Source organism: Oncorhynchus nerka, linkage group LG15 (genome assembly GCF_034236695.1).
Source record: "Oncorhynchus nerka isolate Pitt River linkage group LG15, Oner_Uvic_2.0, whole genome shotgun sequence".
NCBI lineage: Eukaryota > Metazoa > Chordata > Actinopteri > Salmoniformes > Salmonidae > Oncorhynchus > Oncorhynchus nerka.
Window position 1 is genome coordinate 17,717,861 of NC_088410.1, and position 16,042 is coordinate 17,733,902.

The 16,042-nt window shown below is 46.5% G+C and overlaps 1 protein-coding gene across 1 annotated transcript in view; it reads right to left on the bottom strand.

Moving 5' to 3' along the window:
• The window catches only part of LOC135560078 (armadillo-like helical domain-containing protein 3), an 86,671-nt gene extending 71,281 nt beyond the window's left edge, over positions 1-15,390 (bottom strand). Inside the window, exons 1-8 of the mRNA XM_065001160.1 lie at positions 15,276-15,390; positions 8,883-8,992; positions 3,934-3,990; positions 3,323-3,469; positions 2,107-2,214; positions 1,424-1,506; positions 962-989; positions 288-362 (exon numbers count right to left, since the gene is read on the bottom strand). Of these exons, the coding sequence (XP_064857232.1) occupies positions 288-362; positions 962-989; positions 1,424-1,506; positions 2,107-2,214; positions 3,323-3,469; positions 3,934-3,990; positions 8,883-8,984 (600 nt within the window). The 5' untranslated portion in view covers positions 8,985-8,992; positions 15,276-15,390. The remainder of the gene's footprint in view (positions 1-287; positions 363-961; positions 990-1,423; positions 1,507-2,106; positions 2,215-3,322; positions 3,470-3,933; positions 3,991-8,882; positions 8,993-15,275) is intronic.
• Between the last annotated feature and the right edge of the window lie 652 nt (positions 15,391-16,042).

The window sequence follows — 16,042 nt, forward strand, 5'->3', positions numbered from 1 at the left end:
AGACAGAGAGAGAGAGAAGACAGAGAGAGACAAACAGAGACAGAGAGACAGACAGACAGAGAGACAGAAACAGACAGAGAGACAGACAGAGAGAGAGACAGACAGAGAGAGAGACAGACAGAGAGAGACAGACAGAGAGAGAGACAGACAGAGAGAGACAGACAGAGAGAGAGACAGAGAGAGAGAGACAGAGAGATAGTGGCATGGTCATCAATTCACTAGATGACATATTAACAGGTCAATAGACAGACATTACTGACATCCCCAGTCCTCAGTAACAGTCTTACCTGCAGAATGGCCTCAAAGATGCTGTTGATCATAACATACTCTAGGATGGTGTTCTGACTGATGTTGTCTGTTACCTGCAGAGACAACACAGAAAAACACTATTTAGAGAGAGAGAGCGTGTGTGTGTGTGTGACAGTGAGAGACAGTGTGTGAGACAGTGTGTGTGACAGACAGACAGACAGTGAGTGTGTGTGTGTGTGAGACAGTGTGACAGAAAAGAGAGAGAAACACAGCAGAGTTTGAGACAGACAGACAGAGAGAGACAGACAGAGAGACAGACACAGCAGGCTGTCTAAACTCTCCATCAGTCCAGAGTGACAGGAGAGACACACAGGGACAGACAGGTCAAACAGAGAAAATAGAGAGAGAGACAGAGAAAAACGGAGGAAGTGTGGCATGAACACTTTTCTCTTAGGACACACACACAGCAAGCTCTGCAAACTCTCCATGAAGTCCTGTAGGCACAACACACACAGCAAGCTCTGCAAACTCTCCATGAAGTGTTCTGTGAGGACACACACACACAGCAAGCTCTTTAAAACTCTCCATGAAGTCCTGTGTGTGACACACACACACACAGCAAGCTCTGCAAACTCTCCATGAAGTCCTGTAGGACACTTACACACACAAACACAGCAGTAGCTTCCAAACTCTCCATGAGAGTCCTGAGGACTCCACACACACACAGCAAGCTCTCCAAACTCTCCATGAACTCCGGGTCATGGACAGGTCAAACAGAAAATAGTTTTCGGAAAGTGTTGCTACATGAACACTTTTCTCTTAGGACACACACACACAGCAAGCTCTGCAAACTCTCCATGAAGTCCTGTAGGACACACACACACACAGCAAGCTCTGCAAACTCTCCATGAAGTCCTGTAGGACACACACACACAGCAAGCTCTGCAAACTCTCCATGAAGGACACACACACAGCAAGCTCTGCAAACTCTCCATGAAGTCCTGTAGGACACACACACACACAGCAAGCTCTGCAAACTCTCCATGAAGTCCTGTAGGACACACACACACACACACAGCAAGCTCTCCAAACTCTCCATGAAGTCCTGTAGGACACACACACACACACAGCAAGCTCTCCAAACTCTCCATGAACTCCTGTAGGACACACACACAGCAAGCTCTCCAAACTCTCCATGAAGTCCTGTAGGACACACACACACACACACAGCAAGCTCTCCAAACTCTCCATGAAGTCCTGTAGGACACACACACAGCAAGCTCTCCAAACTCTCCATGAAGTCCTGTAGGACACACACACAGCAAGCTCTCCAAACTCTCCATGAAGTCCTGTAGGACACACACACAGCAAGCTCTCCAAACTCTCCATGAAGTCCTGTAGGACACACACACAGCAAGCTCTCCAAACTCTCCATGAAGTCCTGTAGGACACACACACAGCAAGCTCTCCAAACTCTCCATGAAGCCCTGTAGGACACACACAGCAAGCTCTCCAAACTCTCCCAGCAAGTCCTAGGACACACACACAGCAAGCTCTCCAAACTCTCCATGAAGTCCTGTAGGACACACACACACAGCAAGCTCTACAAACTCTTCATGAAGCCCTGTAGGACACACACACACACAGCAAGCTCTCCAAACTCTCCGTGAAGTCCTGTAGGACACACACACAGCAAACTCTCCATGAAGTCCTGTAGGACACACACACAGCAAACTCTCCATGAAGTCCTGTAGGACACACACACAGCAAGTTCTCCAAACTCTACATGAAGTCCTGTAGGACACACACACAGCAAGCTCTCCAAACTCTACATGAAGTCCTGTAGGACACACACACCTTCATGCGTAGCTCGGCCTTGTCGAAGCCCACGAGCATGTTGATGATGTCGAAGCCTGAGGCTGACTTGTTCTTCTGGTGAACCCCACGGAACAACGCACACAGAGTCTGGAGGAGGGGACAGATACACCTTCATGACAATGTGGGTGAAAGGTCAAACACCACAGACCATAGATTATGATAGAGGCCTCTAGTGACCAAAGGGAAGTTTCAGCATGGGCAACGCCATTGAGGGCTTCCACCATGTTTACACAATTTTAAAGTAACTGCAGTTAACTGGGTGGGGATTCCTATGGGTTGTAGTCTCAATGGCACTGCCCATGCTGTCACAGACGCTATAGTCGCACAGATAGAAAGACAAGTCCTCTATCTATCTCTACGGTCCAGACCCCTACATCCTGTCTATAGCCCCGTCAGAACCATAACAGGTCCCTGTACAGATCAATACATCCTGTCTATAGCCTCGTCAGCACCAGAACAGTACTATGTACAGATCAATACATCCTGTCTATAGCCCCATCAGCACCATAACAGTTCTATGTACAGATCAATACATCCTGTCTATAGCCCCGTCAGCACCATAACAGATCAATACATCCTGTCTATAGCCCCTCAGCACCATAACAGATCAATACATCCTGTCTATAGCCCCGTCAGCACCATAACAGATCAATACATCCTGTCTATAGCCCCGTCAGTACCATAACAGATCAATACATCCTGTCTATAGCCTCGTCAGTACCATAACAGATCAATACATCCTGTCTATAGCCCCATCAGCACCATAACAGATCAATACATCCTGTCTATAGCCCCGTCAGCACCATAACAGATCAATACATCCTGTCTATAGCCTCGTCAGCACCATAACAGATCAATACATCCTGTCTATAGCCCCGTCAGTACCATAACAGATCAATACATCCTGTCTATAGCCCCATCAGCACCATAACAGGTCTGTAGAGCAGTGTTCTTCACCCCTGGTCCAGGTTTTGTTCCACCTCAGTCCATACACCTGATGCAACTTACACTGAATGAACAAAACATTAGGAACACCTGCTCTTTCCATAACATAGACTGACCAGGTGAATCTAGGTGAAAGCTATGATCCCTAAAATCCCAATTTTGGTGCTCCTCTGCCAGAGTCTGAACACAATAGTGGAACACCCCCACCCCCAACACACACACACACACACACACACACACTCCCACTTACCTGCAGGGCATTGACCACTTTGATCTGGTGCTCCTCTGCCAGGGCCTGAACACAGTGGTGGAACAGACTGTTGATGTTGTCTTTAATCTTCATCACCTCATCTCCATCCAGAGACTCCAGCTTGGCCTCCAGGTACTCCAGATTCACCTGGGGGAGGGGGGGGTACAGAGGGGGAGAGAGTAGAGTAAGGGTGGATGGAAAAGGGAGGGTTGAGCGAGAGGGGGAGGAAGAGGGAGGAAGAGAGTGGGGGAAGAGGGAGTTTGGTAGATATAGGGGAGGGGGAAGATGGTTGGGAGAGAGAGGGGGAGAGGGTTGGGTGAGAGAAGGGGAGGGGAGGGGGAGGAGCGAGGGTTGGGAGGTCACAGAAAGAAGGAGGGTGGGGAACGGGAGAGAGAGAAGGGGGGTGGGGAACGGGAGAGAGAGAAAGAGGGTGGGGAACGGGAGAGAGAGAAGGGGGGTGCATTGAGGTTATAGTTAGAGAGAAATTCCCTTTTTAAAATGCAAAGGACAGCTAAAAGTTTTATAAACAAATGCAAATGGATAATTCTGTTAACAAATGTAATGTAAACAGGTCATTTTGTAAACACATGTAAACAGCTGTTCTCTCTTACCTTCATGAGGAAGAGTTCATCCCAAAAACGGGAGTTGTTCTTGGCTGGATCCTCTTTCTGAAGAGAGAGGAGACAGAGAGTCGCACCATGTAATCTCAGCCATGACACCCACCATCTCAGCCATGACACCCACCATCTCAGCCATGACACCCACCATCCCAGCCATGACACCCACCATCTCAGCCATGACACCCACCATCTCAGCCATGACACCCACCATCTCAGCCATGACACCCACCATCTCAGCCATGACACCCACCATCTCAGCCATGACACCCACCATCTCAGCCATGACACCCACCATCTCAGCCATGACACCCACCATCCCAGCCATGACACCCACCATCTCAGCCATGACACCCACCATCTCAGTCATGACACCCACCATCCCAGCCATGACACCCACCATCTCAGCCATGACACCCACCATCTCAGTCATGACACCCACCATCTCAGCCATGACACCCACCATCTCAGTCATGACACCCACCATCTCAGCCATGACACCCACCATCTCAGCCATGACACCCACCATCTCAGTCATGACACCCACCATCTCAGCCATGACACCCACCATCTCAGCCATGACACCCACCATCTCAGTCATGACACCCACCATCTCAGCCATGACACCCACCATCTCAGCCATGACACCCACCATCTCAGCAATGACACCCACCATCTCAGCCATGACACCCACCATCTCAGTCATGACACCCACCATCTCAGCCATGACACCCACCATCTCAGTCATGACACCCACCATCTCAGCCATGACACCCACCATCTCAGCCATGACACCCACCATCTCAGCCATGACACCCACCATCTCAGCCATGACACCCACCATCTCAGCCATGACACCCACCATCTCAGCCATGACACCCACCATCTCAGCCATGACACCCACCATCTCAACCATGACACCCACCATCTCAGCCATGACACCCACCATCTCAGCCATGACACCCACCATCTCAGCCATGACACCCACCATCTCAGCCATGACACCCACCATCTCAGTCATGACGCCCACCATCTCAGCCATGACGCCCACCATCTCAGCCATGACACCCACCACCTCAGCCATGACGCCCACCATCTCAGCCATGACATCCAGCCATGACACCCACCATCTCAGCCATGACACCCACCATCTCAGCCATGACGCCAACCATCTCAGCCATGACGCCAACCATCTCAGCCATGACGCCAACCACCTCAGCCATGACGCCCACCACCTCAGCCATGACGCCCACCACCTCAGCCATGACGCCCACCACCTCAGCCATGACGCCCACCACCTCAGCCATGACGCCCACCACCTCAGCCATGACGCCCACCACCTCAGCCATGCCCACCACCTCAGCCCACCACCTCAGCCATGACACCCACCATCTCAGTCATGACACCCACCATCTCAGCCATGACACCCACCATCTCAGTCATGACACCCACCATCTCAGCCATGACACCCACCATCTCAGCCATGACACCCACCATCTCAGCCATGACACCCACCATCTCAGCCATGACACCCACCATCTCAGCCATGACACCCACCATCTCAGCCATGACACCCACCATCTCAACCATGACACCCACCATCTCAGCCATGACACCCACCATCTCAGACACCCACCATCTCATGACACCCACCATCTCAGCCATGACACCCACCATCTCAGCCATGACACCCACCATCTCAGCCATGACACCCACCATCTCAGCCATGACACCCACCATCTCAGCCATGACACCCACCATCTCAGCCATGACACCCACCATCTCAGCCATGACACCCACCATCTCAGCCACCCACCATCTCAGCCATGACACCCACCATCTCAGACACCCACCATCTCAGCCATGACACCCACCACCTCAGCCATGACAGCCCACCATCTCAGCCATGACACCCACCATCTCAGCCATGACACCCACCATCTCAGCCATGACACCCACCATCTCAGCCATGACACCCACCATCTCAGCCATGACACCCACCATCTCAGCCATGACACCCACCATCTCAGCCATGACACCCACCACCTCAGCCATGACGCCCACCATCTCAGCCATGACGCCCACCACCTCAGCCATGACGCCCACCACCTCAGCCATGACGCCCACCATCTCAGCCATGACGCCCACCATCTCAGCCATGACGCCCACCATCTCAGCCATGACGCCCACCATCTCAGCCATGACGCCCACCATCTCAGCCATGACGCCCACCACCCACCATCTCAGCCATGACGCCCACCATCTCAGCCATGACATCTCAGCCACCATCTCAGCCATGACGCCCACCATCTCAGCCATGACGCCCACCATCTCAGCCATGACGCCCACCATCTCAGCCATGACGCCCACCACCTCAGCCATGACGCCCACCACCTCAGCCATGACGCCCACCACCTCAGCCATGACGCCCACCACCTCAGCCATGACGCCCACCATCTCAGCCATGACGCCCACCATCTCAGCCATGACGCCCACCATCTCAGCCATGACGCCCACCATCTCAGCCATGACGCCCACCATCTCAGCCATGACGCCCACCATCTCAGCCATGACGCCCACCATCTCAGCCATGACATCCAGCCATGACACCCACCATCTCAGCCATGACATCCACCATCTCAGCCATGACGCCCACCATCTCAGCTTGTTCTGAAATGGTTGGAAGCCAGTCCTCCATGAAAGCAAATCAGTTTCTCCTTCTTTTACACTTAGTCTGTGTCCAGGAAACAGCCCCTTTGTGTGTGGTTTATTCCCTTCAGAAAAGGTCTGTCTTAGTTACTGCTAGAACATTCCTGGTGAACAAGCACACCATGAGGCTCCAGCAGATCTAATGGTTTCAATGTTGTGGTCTCTAATGGTCTTCAATGTTATGGTCTCTAATGGTCTTCAATGGTAAATGTCCCAAACACACACTGTATAGTGTTGTGTAATGGTATTGGGTTTAATGGTAAATGTCCCAAACACACACTGTATAGTGTTGTGTAATGGTATTGGGTTTAATGGTAAATGTCCCAAACACACACTGTATAGTGTTGTGTAATGGTATTGGGTTTAATGGTAAATGTCCCAAACACACACTGTATAGTGTTGTGTAATGGTATTGGGTTTAATGGTAAATGTCCCAAACACACACTGTATAGTGTTATGTAATGGTATTGGGTTTAATGGTAAATGTCCCAAACACACACTGTATAGTGTTGTGTAATGGTATTGGGTTTAATGGTAAATGTCCCAAACACACACTGTATAGTGTTGTGTAATGGTATTGGGTTTAATGGTAAATGTCCCAAACACACACTGTATAGTGTTGTGTAATGGTATTGGGTTTAATGGTAAATGTCCCAAACACACACTGTATAGTGTTGTGTAATGGTATTGGGTTTAATGGTAAATGTCCCAAACACACACTGTATAGTGTTGTGTAATGGTATTGGGTTTAATGGTAAATGTCCCTCATCACAACACATATAGACATGTTTCCATATCATTTTATTGAAAAACATGCAATTAATTATTTTCTTAGGGTTGTCTCAACATTTTAGTCCGTAGCTCATTTCTCCATCAAAGTTTTGGGCTTGTAGGAAAAGTCTTCATATGAGAATCTCAGAGAGTGGCCACTTATTGGACTATTCAAGGAGAGTTGGGTTGAAGCAATAGGCTGCTAATTTTATTTAACTAGGCAAGTCAGTTAAGAACTTGGGACAAACTGAATTGCTTTCATGGAGGACTGGCTTGAATTGTGAGGATGACCACACAATGTATTTCCATAATGAGCCAAATATAAAGGTTTTTACCCAAAGATGCAAAAAAACACAAGAGACCAGCAAAATTGATAAACTTGTGCTGTATAGCAAAACAGCGACATCTTGTGGTAAAACGTGGTACTGTCACACTACTTCATTGTAAATAATGCAAGCGACTTCAATTACTAATATCTCTGAACAGGGGGAAAAAGAGCATCACCAGATTCACAGGGAATACATGACATAATATGGAGAAGCAATACTCCAAGCCACAGTTTCATACTATTTGTCAAACATAGACAACTGATACTGTATACTGGTTGTTTGGGGTGGGGGTCCGTGGGTGGCATTTGACAATTTTGGGGGATTCATTATGTCTTACTCATTGGTAGGAAGAAGTGTGGTCCAAATCAGATGTTGGGTACTATATTTATTGAATATTATCTGAATCTTATCAATTAAAATGGCCAATTTGGGTGCAATCAATTATCTTAATTTCTCAGAGATAAAATTAGATTTCAACAAAATAATGTTTCAGGAATGATAATCGTATCCGTTACTAAGTACAGAAAATTATTTCAGGACAATCTGAGATGGTGGGTATTGAAATTCTCTTTCTTGTGCTTTTTGAGGTGAAAGGAACTATGAGAGCAAGTCCACCAACCTAATTTCTGTTCCTGTCTGTCTGTTCCGACCCTCACTCTTTCTTCCCCTTTAACACTCTTTCTTCCCCTATGCTCTTACTCTTTCACTTGACCATATCCCTTTAGCTCTGCACAAACCTCCCTCTGTCTCATCTTTATCCATCATTTCCTCTTCTCTCCCTCCCTCTTGCTCTCTCTCCTCTCTCCCACTCGTCTCATCTTTATCCATCATTTCCTCTTCGCTCCCTCCCTCCCTCTCTCTCTCTTCTCTCCCTCCCTCTCTCTCTCTCTCTTCTCTCCCTCCCTCTCTCTCTCTCTCTTCTCTCCCTCCCTCTCTCTCTCTTCTCTCCCTCCCTCTCTCTCTCCTCTCCCTCCCTCTCTCTCTCTCTCTCTCCCTCTCTCTCCCTCCCTCTCTCTCTCTATCCATCCCTCTTCTCTCTATCCATCCCTCTTCTCTCTATCCATCCCTCTTCTCTCTATCCATCCCTCTTCTCTCTATCCATCCCTCTTCTCTCTATCCATCCCTCTATCTTACCGCAAAGATCTCATCATACATCAGCACCACTTTCTCCTTCAGGGGTTTCTTAGAGGAGGACGTCCTTCTCAGAAGCCCCGCCTTCTTCTCCAGCTGAGACATGGCTGGGTCTGGAGACACACACAAATAAGTAAGCATAGAAATGTAAACACAGCAGACGCAAATAGGCATGTAGCTAGTATCACACAGGAAAAACTAAAAAGGACAGACAATACTACATACACTAGAGGTCGACCGATGAATCGGAATGGCTGATTAATTAGGGCCGATTTCAAGTTTTCATAACAATCGGAAATCGGTATTTTTGGGCGCCTATTTCCGATTATTATGATTTATTTTTTTAATACCTTTATTTTACTAGGCAAGTCAATTATGAACACATTCTTATTCTTATTTTCAATGACGGCCTAGGAACTGTGGGTTAACTGCCTTGTTCAGGGGCAGAACGACAGATTTTCATTTTGTCAGCTCAGGGATTTCAATCTTGCAACCGCACAATTAACTAGTCCAATGCTCTAACCATTGCACTCCACGAGTAGCCTGCCTGTTACGCGAATGCAGTAGAAGCCAAGGTAAATTAATAGGTAGCATTTAACTTATCTTATAAAAAAAACAATCAATCATAATCACCAGTTATAACTACTAATCCAGTTTAGCAGGCAATAGGTGAAATTGTGTCATTTCTCTTGCGTTCATTGCACGCAGAGTCGTGGTATATGCAACAGTTTGGGCTGCCTGGCTCATTGCGAACTAATTTGCCAGAATTTTAAGTAATTATGACATACATTGAAGGTTGTGCAATGTAACAAGAATATTTAGACTTGGGGATGTCACCCTTTAGATAAAATACCGAACGGTTCCATATTTCACTGAAATAATAAACGTTTTGTTTTCGAAATGATAGTTTCGGATTCGATCATATTAAAGACCAACGGCTCATATTTCTGTGTGTTATTATGTTATAATTAAGTCTGATTTGATAGAGCAGTCTGACTGAGCAGCAGCAGGCCCGTAATCATTCATTCAAACAGCTCTTCGCAAGCACAGCGTTGTTTATGACTTCAAGCCTATCAGCCTAATGGCTGGTGTAACCAATGTGAAATGGCTAGCTAGTTAGCTGGGTGTGCGCTAATACTGTTTCAAACATCACTCGCTTTTAGATTTGGAGTAGGTATTCCCCTTGCGCTGCAAGGGCCGCGGTTTTTGTGGAGCGATGGGTAACGATGCTTCGAGTGTGGCTGTTGTCGATGTGTTCCTGGTTCTAGCCCAGGTATGGGTGAGGAGGGGGACGGAAGCTATACTGTTACACTGGCAATACTATAAATCAAATCAAAATCAAATCAAATTTTATTTGTCACATACACATGGTTAGCAGATGTTAATGCGAGTGTAGCGAAATGCTTGTGCTTCTAGTTCCGACAATGCAGTGATAACCAACAAGTAATCTAACTAACAATTCTAAAACTACTGTCTTATACACAGTGTAAGAAGATAAAGAATATGTACATAAGGATATATGAGTGAGTGATGGTACAGAGCAGCAAACAGTAGATGGTATCGAGTACAGTATATACATATGAGATGAGTATGTAGACAAAGTAAACAAAGTGGCATAGTTAAAGTGGCTAGTGATACATGTATTACATAAGGATGCAGTCGATGATGTAGAGTACAGTATATACGTATGCATATGAGATGAATAATGTAGGGTAAGTAACATTATATAAGGTAGCATTGTTTAAAGTGGCTAGTGATATATTTACATCATTTCCCATCAATTCCCATTATTAAAGTGGCTGGAGTTGGGTCAGTGTCAATGACAGTGTGTTGGCAGCAGCCACTCAATGGTGGCTGTTTAACAGTCTGATAGCCTTGAGATAGAAGCTGTTTTTCAGTCTCTCAGTCCCAGCTTTGATGCACCTGTACTGACCTCGCCTTCTGGATGATAGCGGGGTGAACAGGCAGTGGTTCGGGTGGTTGATGTCCTTGATGATCTTTATGGCCTTCCTGTAACATCGGGTGGTGTAGGTGTCCTGGAGGGCAGGTAGTTTGCCCCCGGTGATGCGTTGTGCAGACCTCACTACCCTCTGGAGAGCCTTACGGTTGAGGGCGGAGCAGTTGCCGTACCAGGATGCTCTCGATTGTGCATCTGTAGAAGTTTGTGAGTGCTTTTGGTGACAAGCCGAATTTCTTCAGCCTCCTGAGGTTGAAGAGGCGCTGCTGCGCCTTCTTCACGACGCTGTCAGTGTGAGTGGACCAATTCAGTTTGTCTGTGATGTGTATGCCGAGGAACTTAAAACTTGCTACCCTCTCCACTACTGTTCCATCGATGTGGATAGGGGGGTGTTCCCTCTGCTGTTTCCTGAAGTCCACAATCATCTCCTTAGTTTTGTTGACGTTGAGTGTGAGGTTATTTTCCTGTAGGCCCTGTAGGCCGTCTTGTCGTTGTTGGTAATCAAGCCTACCACTGTTGTGTCGTCCGCAAACTTGATGATTGAGTTGGAAGCGTGCGTGGCCACGCAGTCGTGGGTGAACAGGGAGTACAGGAGAGGGCTCAGAACGCACCCTTGTGGGGCCCCCGTGTTGAGGATCAGCGGGGAGGAGATGTTGTTGCCTACCCTCACCACCTGGGGGCGGCCCGTCAGGAAGTCCAGTACCCAGTTGCACAGGGCGGGGTCGAGACCCAGGGTCTCGAGCTTGATGACGAGCTTGGAGGGTACTATGGTGTTGAATGCCGAGCTGTAGTCGATGAACAGCATTCTCACATAGGTATTCCTCTTGTCCAGGTGGGTTAGGGCAGTGTGCAGTGTGGTTGAGATTGCATCGTCTGTGGACCTATTTGGGCGGTAAGCAAATTGGAGTGGGTCTAGGGTGTCAGGTAGGGTGGAGGTGATATGGTCCTTGACTAGTCTCTCAAAGCACTTCATGATGACGGAAGTGAGTGCTACGGGCGGTAGTCGTTTAGCTCAGTTACCTTAGCTTTCTTGGGAACAGGAACAATGGTGGCCCTCTTGAAGCATGTGGGAACAGCAGACTGGTATAGGGATTGATTGAATATGTCCGTAAACACACCGGCCAGCTGGTCTGCGCATGCCCTGAGGGCGCGGCTGGGGATGCCGTCTGGGCCTGCAGCCTTGCGAGGGTTAACACGTTTAAATGTCTTACTCACCTCGGCTGCAGTGAAGGAGAGACCGCATGTTTTCGTTGCAGGCCGTGTCAGTGGCACTGTATTGTCCTCAAAGCGGGCAAAAAAGTTATTTAGTCTGCCTGGGAGCAAGACATCCTGGTCCGTGACTGGGCTGGGTTTCTTCTTGTAGTCCGTGATTGACTGTAGACCCTGCCACATGCCTCTTGTGTCTGAGCCATTGAATTGAGATTCCACTTTGTCTCTGTACTGACGCTTAGCTTGTTTAATAGCCTTGCGGAGGAATAGCTGCATTGTTTATATTCTGTCATGTTTCCGGTCACCTTGCCCTGATTAAAAGCAGTGGTTCGCGCTTTCAGTTTCACGCGAATGCTGCCATCAATCCACGGTTTCTGGTTAGGGAATGTTTTTATCGTTGCTATGGGAACGACATCTTCGACGCACATTCTAATGAACTCGCACACCGAATCAGCGTATTCGTCAATATTTTTATCTGACGCAATACGAAACATGTCCCAGTCCACGTGATGGAAGCAGTCTTGGAGTGTGGAGTCAGCTTGGTCTGACCAGCGTTGGACAGACCTCAGCGTGGGAGCCTCTTGTTTTAGTTTCTGCCTGTAGGCAGGGATCAGCAAAATGGAGTCGTGGTCAGCTTTTCCGAAAGGGGGGCGGGGCAGGGCCTTATATGCGTCGCGGAAGTTAGAGTAACAATGATCCAAGGTTTTACCACCCCTGGTTGCGCAATCGATATGCTGATAAAATTTAGGGAGTCTTGTTTTCAGATTAGCTTTGTTAAAATCCCCAGCTACAATGAATGCAGCCTCCGGATAAATGGTTTCCAGTTTGCAAAGAGTTAAATAAAGTTCGTTCAGAGCCATCGATGTGTCTGCTTGGGGGGGGGATATATACGGCTGTGATTATAATCGAAGATAATTCTCTTGGAAGATAATGCGGTCTACATTTGATTGTGAGGAATTCTAAATCAGGTGAACAGAAGGATTTGAGTTCCTGTATGTTTCCTTCATCACACCATGTCTCGTTAGTCATGAGGCATACGCCCCCGCCACTCTTCTTACCAGAAAGATGTTTGTTTCTGTCGGCGCGATGCGTGGAGAAACCCGTTGGCTGCACCGCATCGGATAGCGTCTCTCCAGTGAGCCATGTTTCCGTGAAGCAGAGAACGTTGCAGTCTCTGATGTCCCTCTGGAATGCCACCCATGCTTGAATTTCGTCAACCTTGTTGTCAAGAGATTGGACATTGGAAAGAAGAATGCTGGGGAGTGGTGCGCGATGTGCCCTTTTTCAGAGTCTGACCAGAAGACCGCCTCGTTTCCCTCTTTTTCGGAGTCGTTTTCTTGGGTCGCTGCATGCGATCCATTCCGTTGTCCTGTTTGTAAGGCAGAACACAGGATCCGCGTCGCGGAAAACATATTCTTGGTCGTACTGATGGTGAGTTGACGCTGATCTTATATTCAGTAGTTCTTCTCGACTGTATGTAATGAACCCTAAGATGACCTGGGGTACTAATGTAAGAAATAACACGTAAAAAACAAAATACTGCATAGTTTCCTAGGAACGTGAAGCGAGGCGGCCATCTCTGTCGGCGCCGGAAGTACGTGGCTATAAGAACATCCAATAGTCAAAGGTATATGAAATACAAATGGAATAGAGAGAAATAGTCCTATAAATACTATATTAACTACAACCTCTTACCTTGGAATATTGAAGTCTCATGTTAAAAGGAACCACCAACTTTCATATGTTCTCATGTTCTGAGCAAGGAACTTAAACGTTAGCTTTTTACATGGCACACATTTTACATGGCACACATTACTTTCTTCTCCAATACATTGTTTTTGCATTATTTAAACCAAATTGAACATGTTTCATTATTTATTTGAGGCTAAATTGATTTTATTCATGTTTTATATTAAGTTAAAATAAGTGATAATTCAATATTGTTGTAATTGTCATTATTACAAATAAAAAATTGTCTGATTAATCGGTATCTGCTTTTCTGGTCCTCCAATAACCGGTATCGGCGTTGAAAAATCATACTCGGTCGATCTCTAACATACATACACCACCAGGCATTCCACACTGGCTTGGACCCTCATTCAACAGTGTTAGTGTAGGAGGTGCTTCTATTGTCAAGAATGTATGGCATTTAGAACCCTCAGTTCTGGTCGAGTTTAAACACAGGGTTAGAAAACTGTCACGTATTACCCATTTATATACTGTATATGATTAGTCATCAATGTATGTTTACAAAATACATTCATATTCCCAGCTATGGCAATCAACAAAAAGTTACCTAGGCCTAATTCAAGTAGCCTAAACTGTCAACAAAGCATTCTTAGCTACATGTGTTCACTCAGTCATTCCCAAGAAGTGACGTGATAATGCTTGCTTCTTCACCTGCATTGCTTGCTGTTTGGGGTTTCAGGCTGTGTTTCTGTACAGCACTTTGAGATATCAGCTGATGTGAGAAAGGCTTTATAAATCAATTTGATTTGATACTATAAAAGGCTACTAGAATAGAAACAATGAATGCAACACAAGCTAACGTTAGCTAGTTAATCGTGATTCATATCCTTATCTGACTGTATCCTGATTGTTCTCTTTGCGCAACAGGACACTACAAAGTGGGCCTGCCCTGACTGTATATGCATTGATTGGGCAACTGCTGTACTATAGAGGAATGTTAGTTAGCTGTCGACTATATTTCCAAAGGAATACATAGCTGGCTAGTGTTAGCATGATGTCAGTTTCATGCAATATATCCCCATAAAACATATGATACGTAAGAACAGTTCACTGCAGACAACAGTCAAACCATAGGTAATTGTTTACAAATGACTAGCAGTGGTTAGCCGAGTTGGTAGCTAGCTACAGCTAAATAGCTAGCTAACGTTAACTAGCTAGGTAGCCAACCTACGTTGTTTCAAGTCACCGAAAAGTTCATATTCAAAAGTCAAACAACTCTTTATTTAGTGCAAGGCAACTGTTACTAACGTGTAACTCAAACATCGGCCACTCTAGTGCTGGCAAATGTTAGTGTTAATGACAACAAGCTGTTACCTACTCGTCATGCATAGCTACATTGTGGGTCTATAGTACCTAGCTATAGCTAGCTAGCTCTTTTCTTACAATGTCTGCTTCCTTGTCGATGTACAACCTAACAGCGTTTGAGGACAGGTAGCAAGATGTATGTGTTGTCATAGATTATTCATCAAACCCCTTCTTACCTCAATCAAACGATTATTTATATGAATCCATACCGTTCGCTCAGAAAACTACAGATACCAATGTTAGCCTGCTAGCTAGCTAGCTGTGATTGAGACTTCCTTTGCCTGTCTGGAGACTGCATGGTCCTAGCGCCTGTGCCGTCACTGGTCGTCGTGTATCGAAGATACTGTAGCGAGCTATCACTGATTAATCTTCTGCATACAGTAGTGCATTCAATTCACTACTAGGAGGACAAGAATATAAATATATTGGAAATAAGTGTATTTGTAAATCTTTCATGTGTTTGTACTTTCCTCTGGGGTTATTTGTACTGTAAAAATCATATATACATTAAATAAACTAGATAGATTTAATTTTTGGCCAAAAGTTAATCTAGCTACATTCATATATCTTTTCACATATTTTCATTTGTCCAAACTGTCCATTACTGGTGCTCATGAACAGGTTATAAACAGTGTTCATTGAACATATCAAGAGTATTTCAAGGTCAGTTTTTTCCATTTTCATAGCATTACAAATATCGGAAATGTTTTGTCCAAAAATGATGCAGAAAAGCTAATCCATGCTTTTGTCACTTCTAGATTAGTCGACTGCAATGCTCTACTTTCCGGCTACCCGGCTAAAGCACTAAATAAACTTCAGTTTCGGCTGCTAGAATCCTGACTAGAACCCAACAATGTGATCATATATACTCCATATTACTCCTCTCTACACTGGCTTCCTGTCAAAGCGAGGGCTGATTTCAAGGTTTCCCTGCTAACCTACA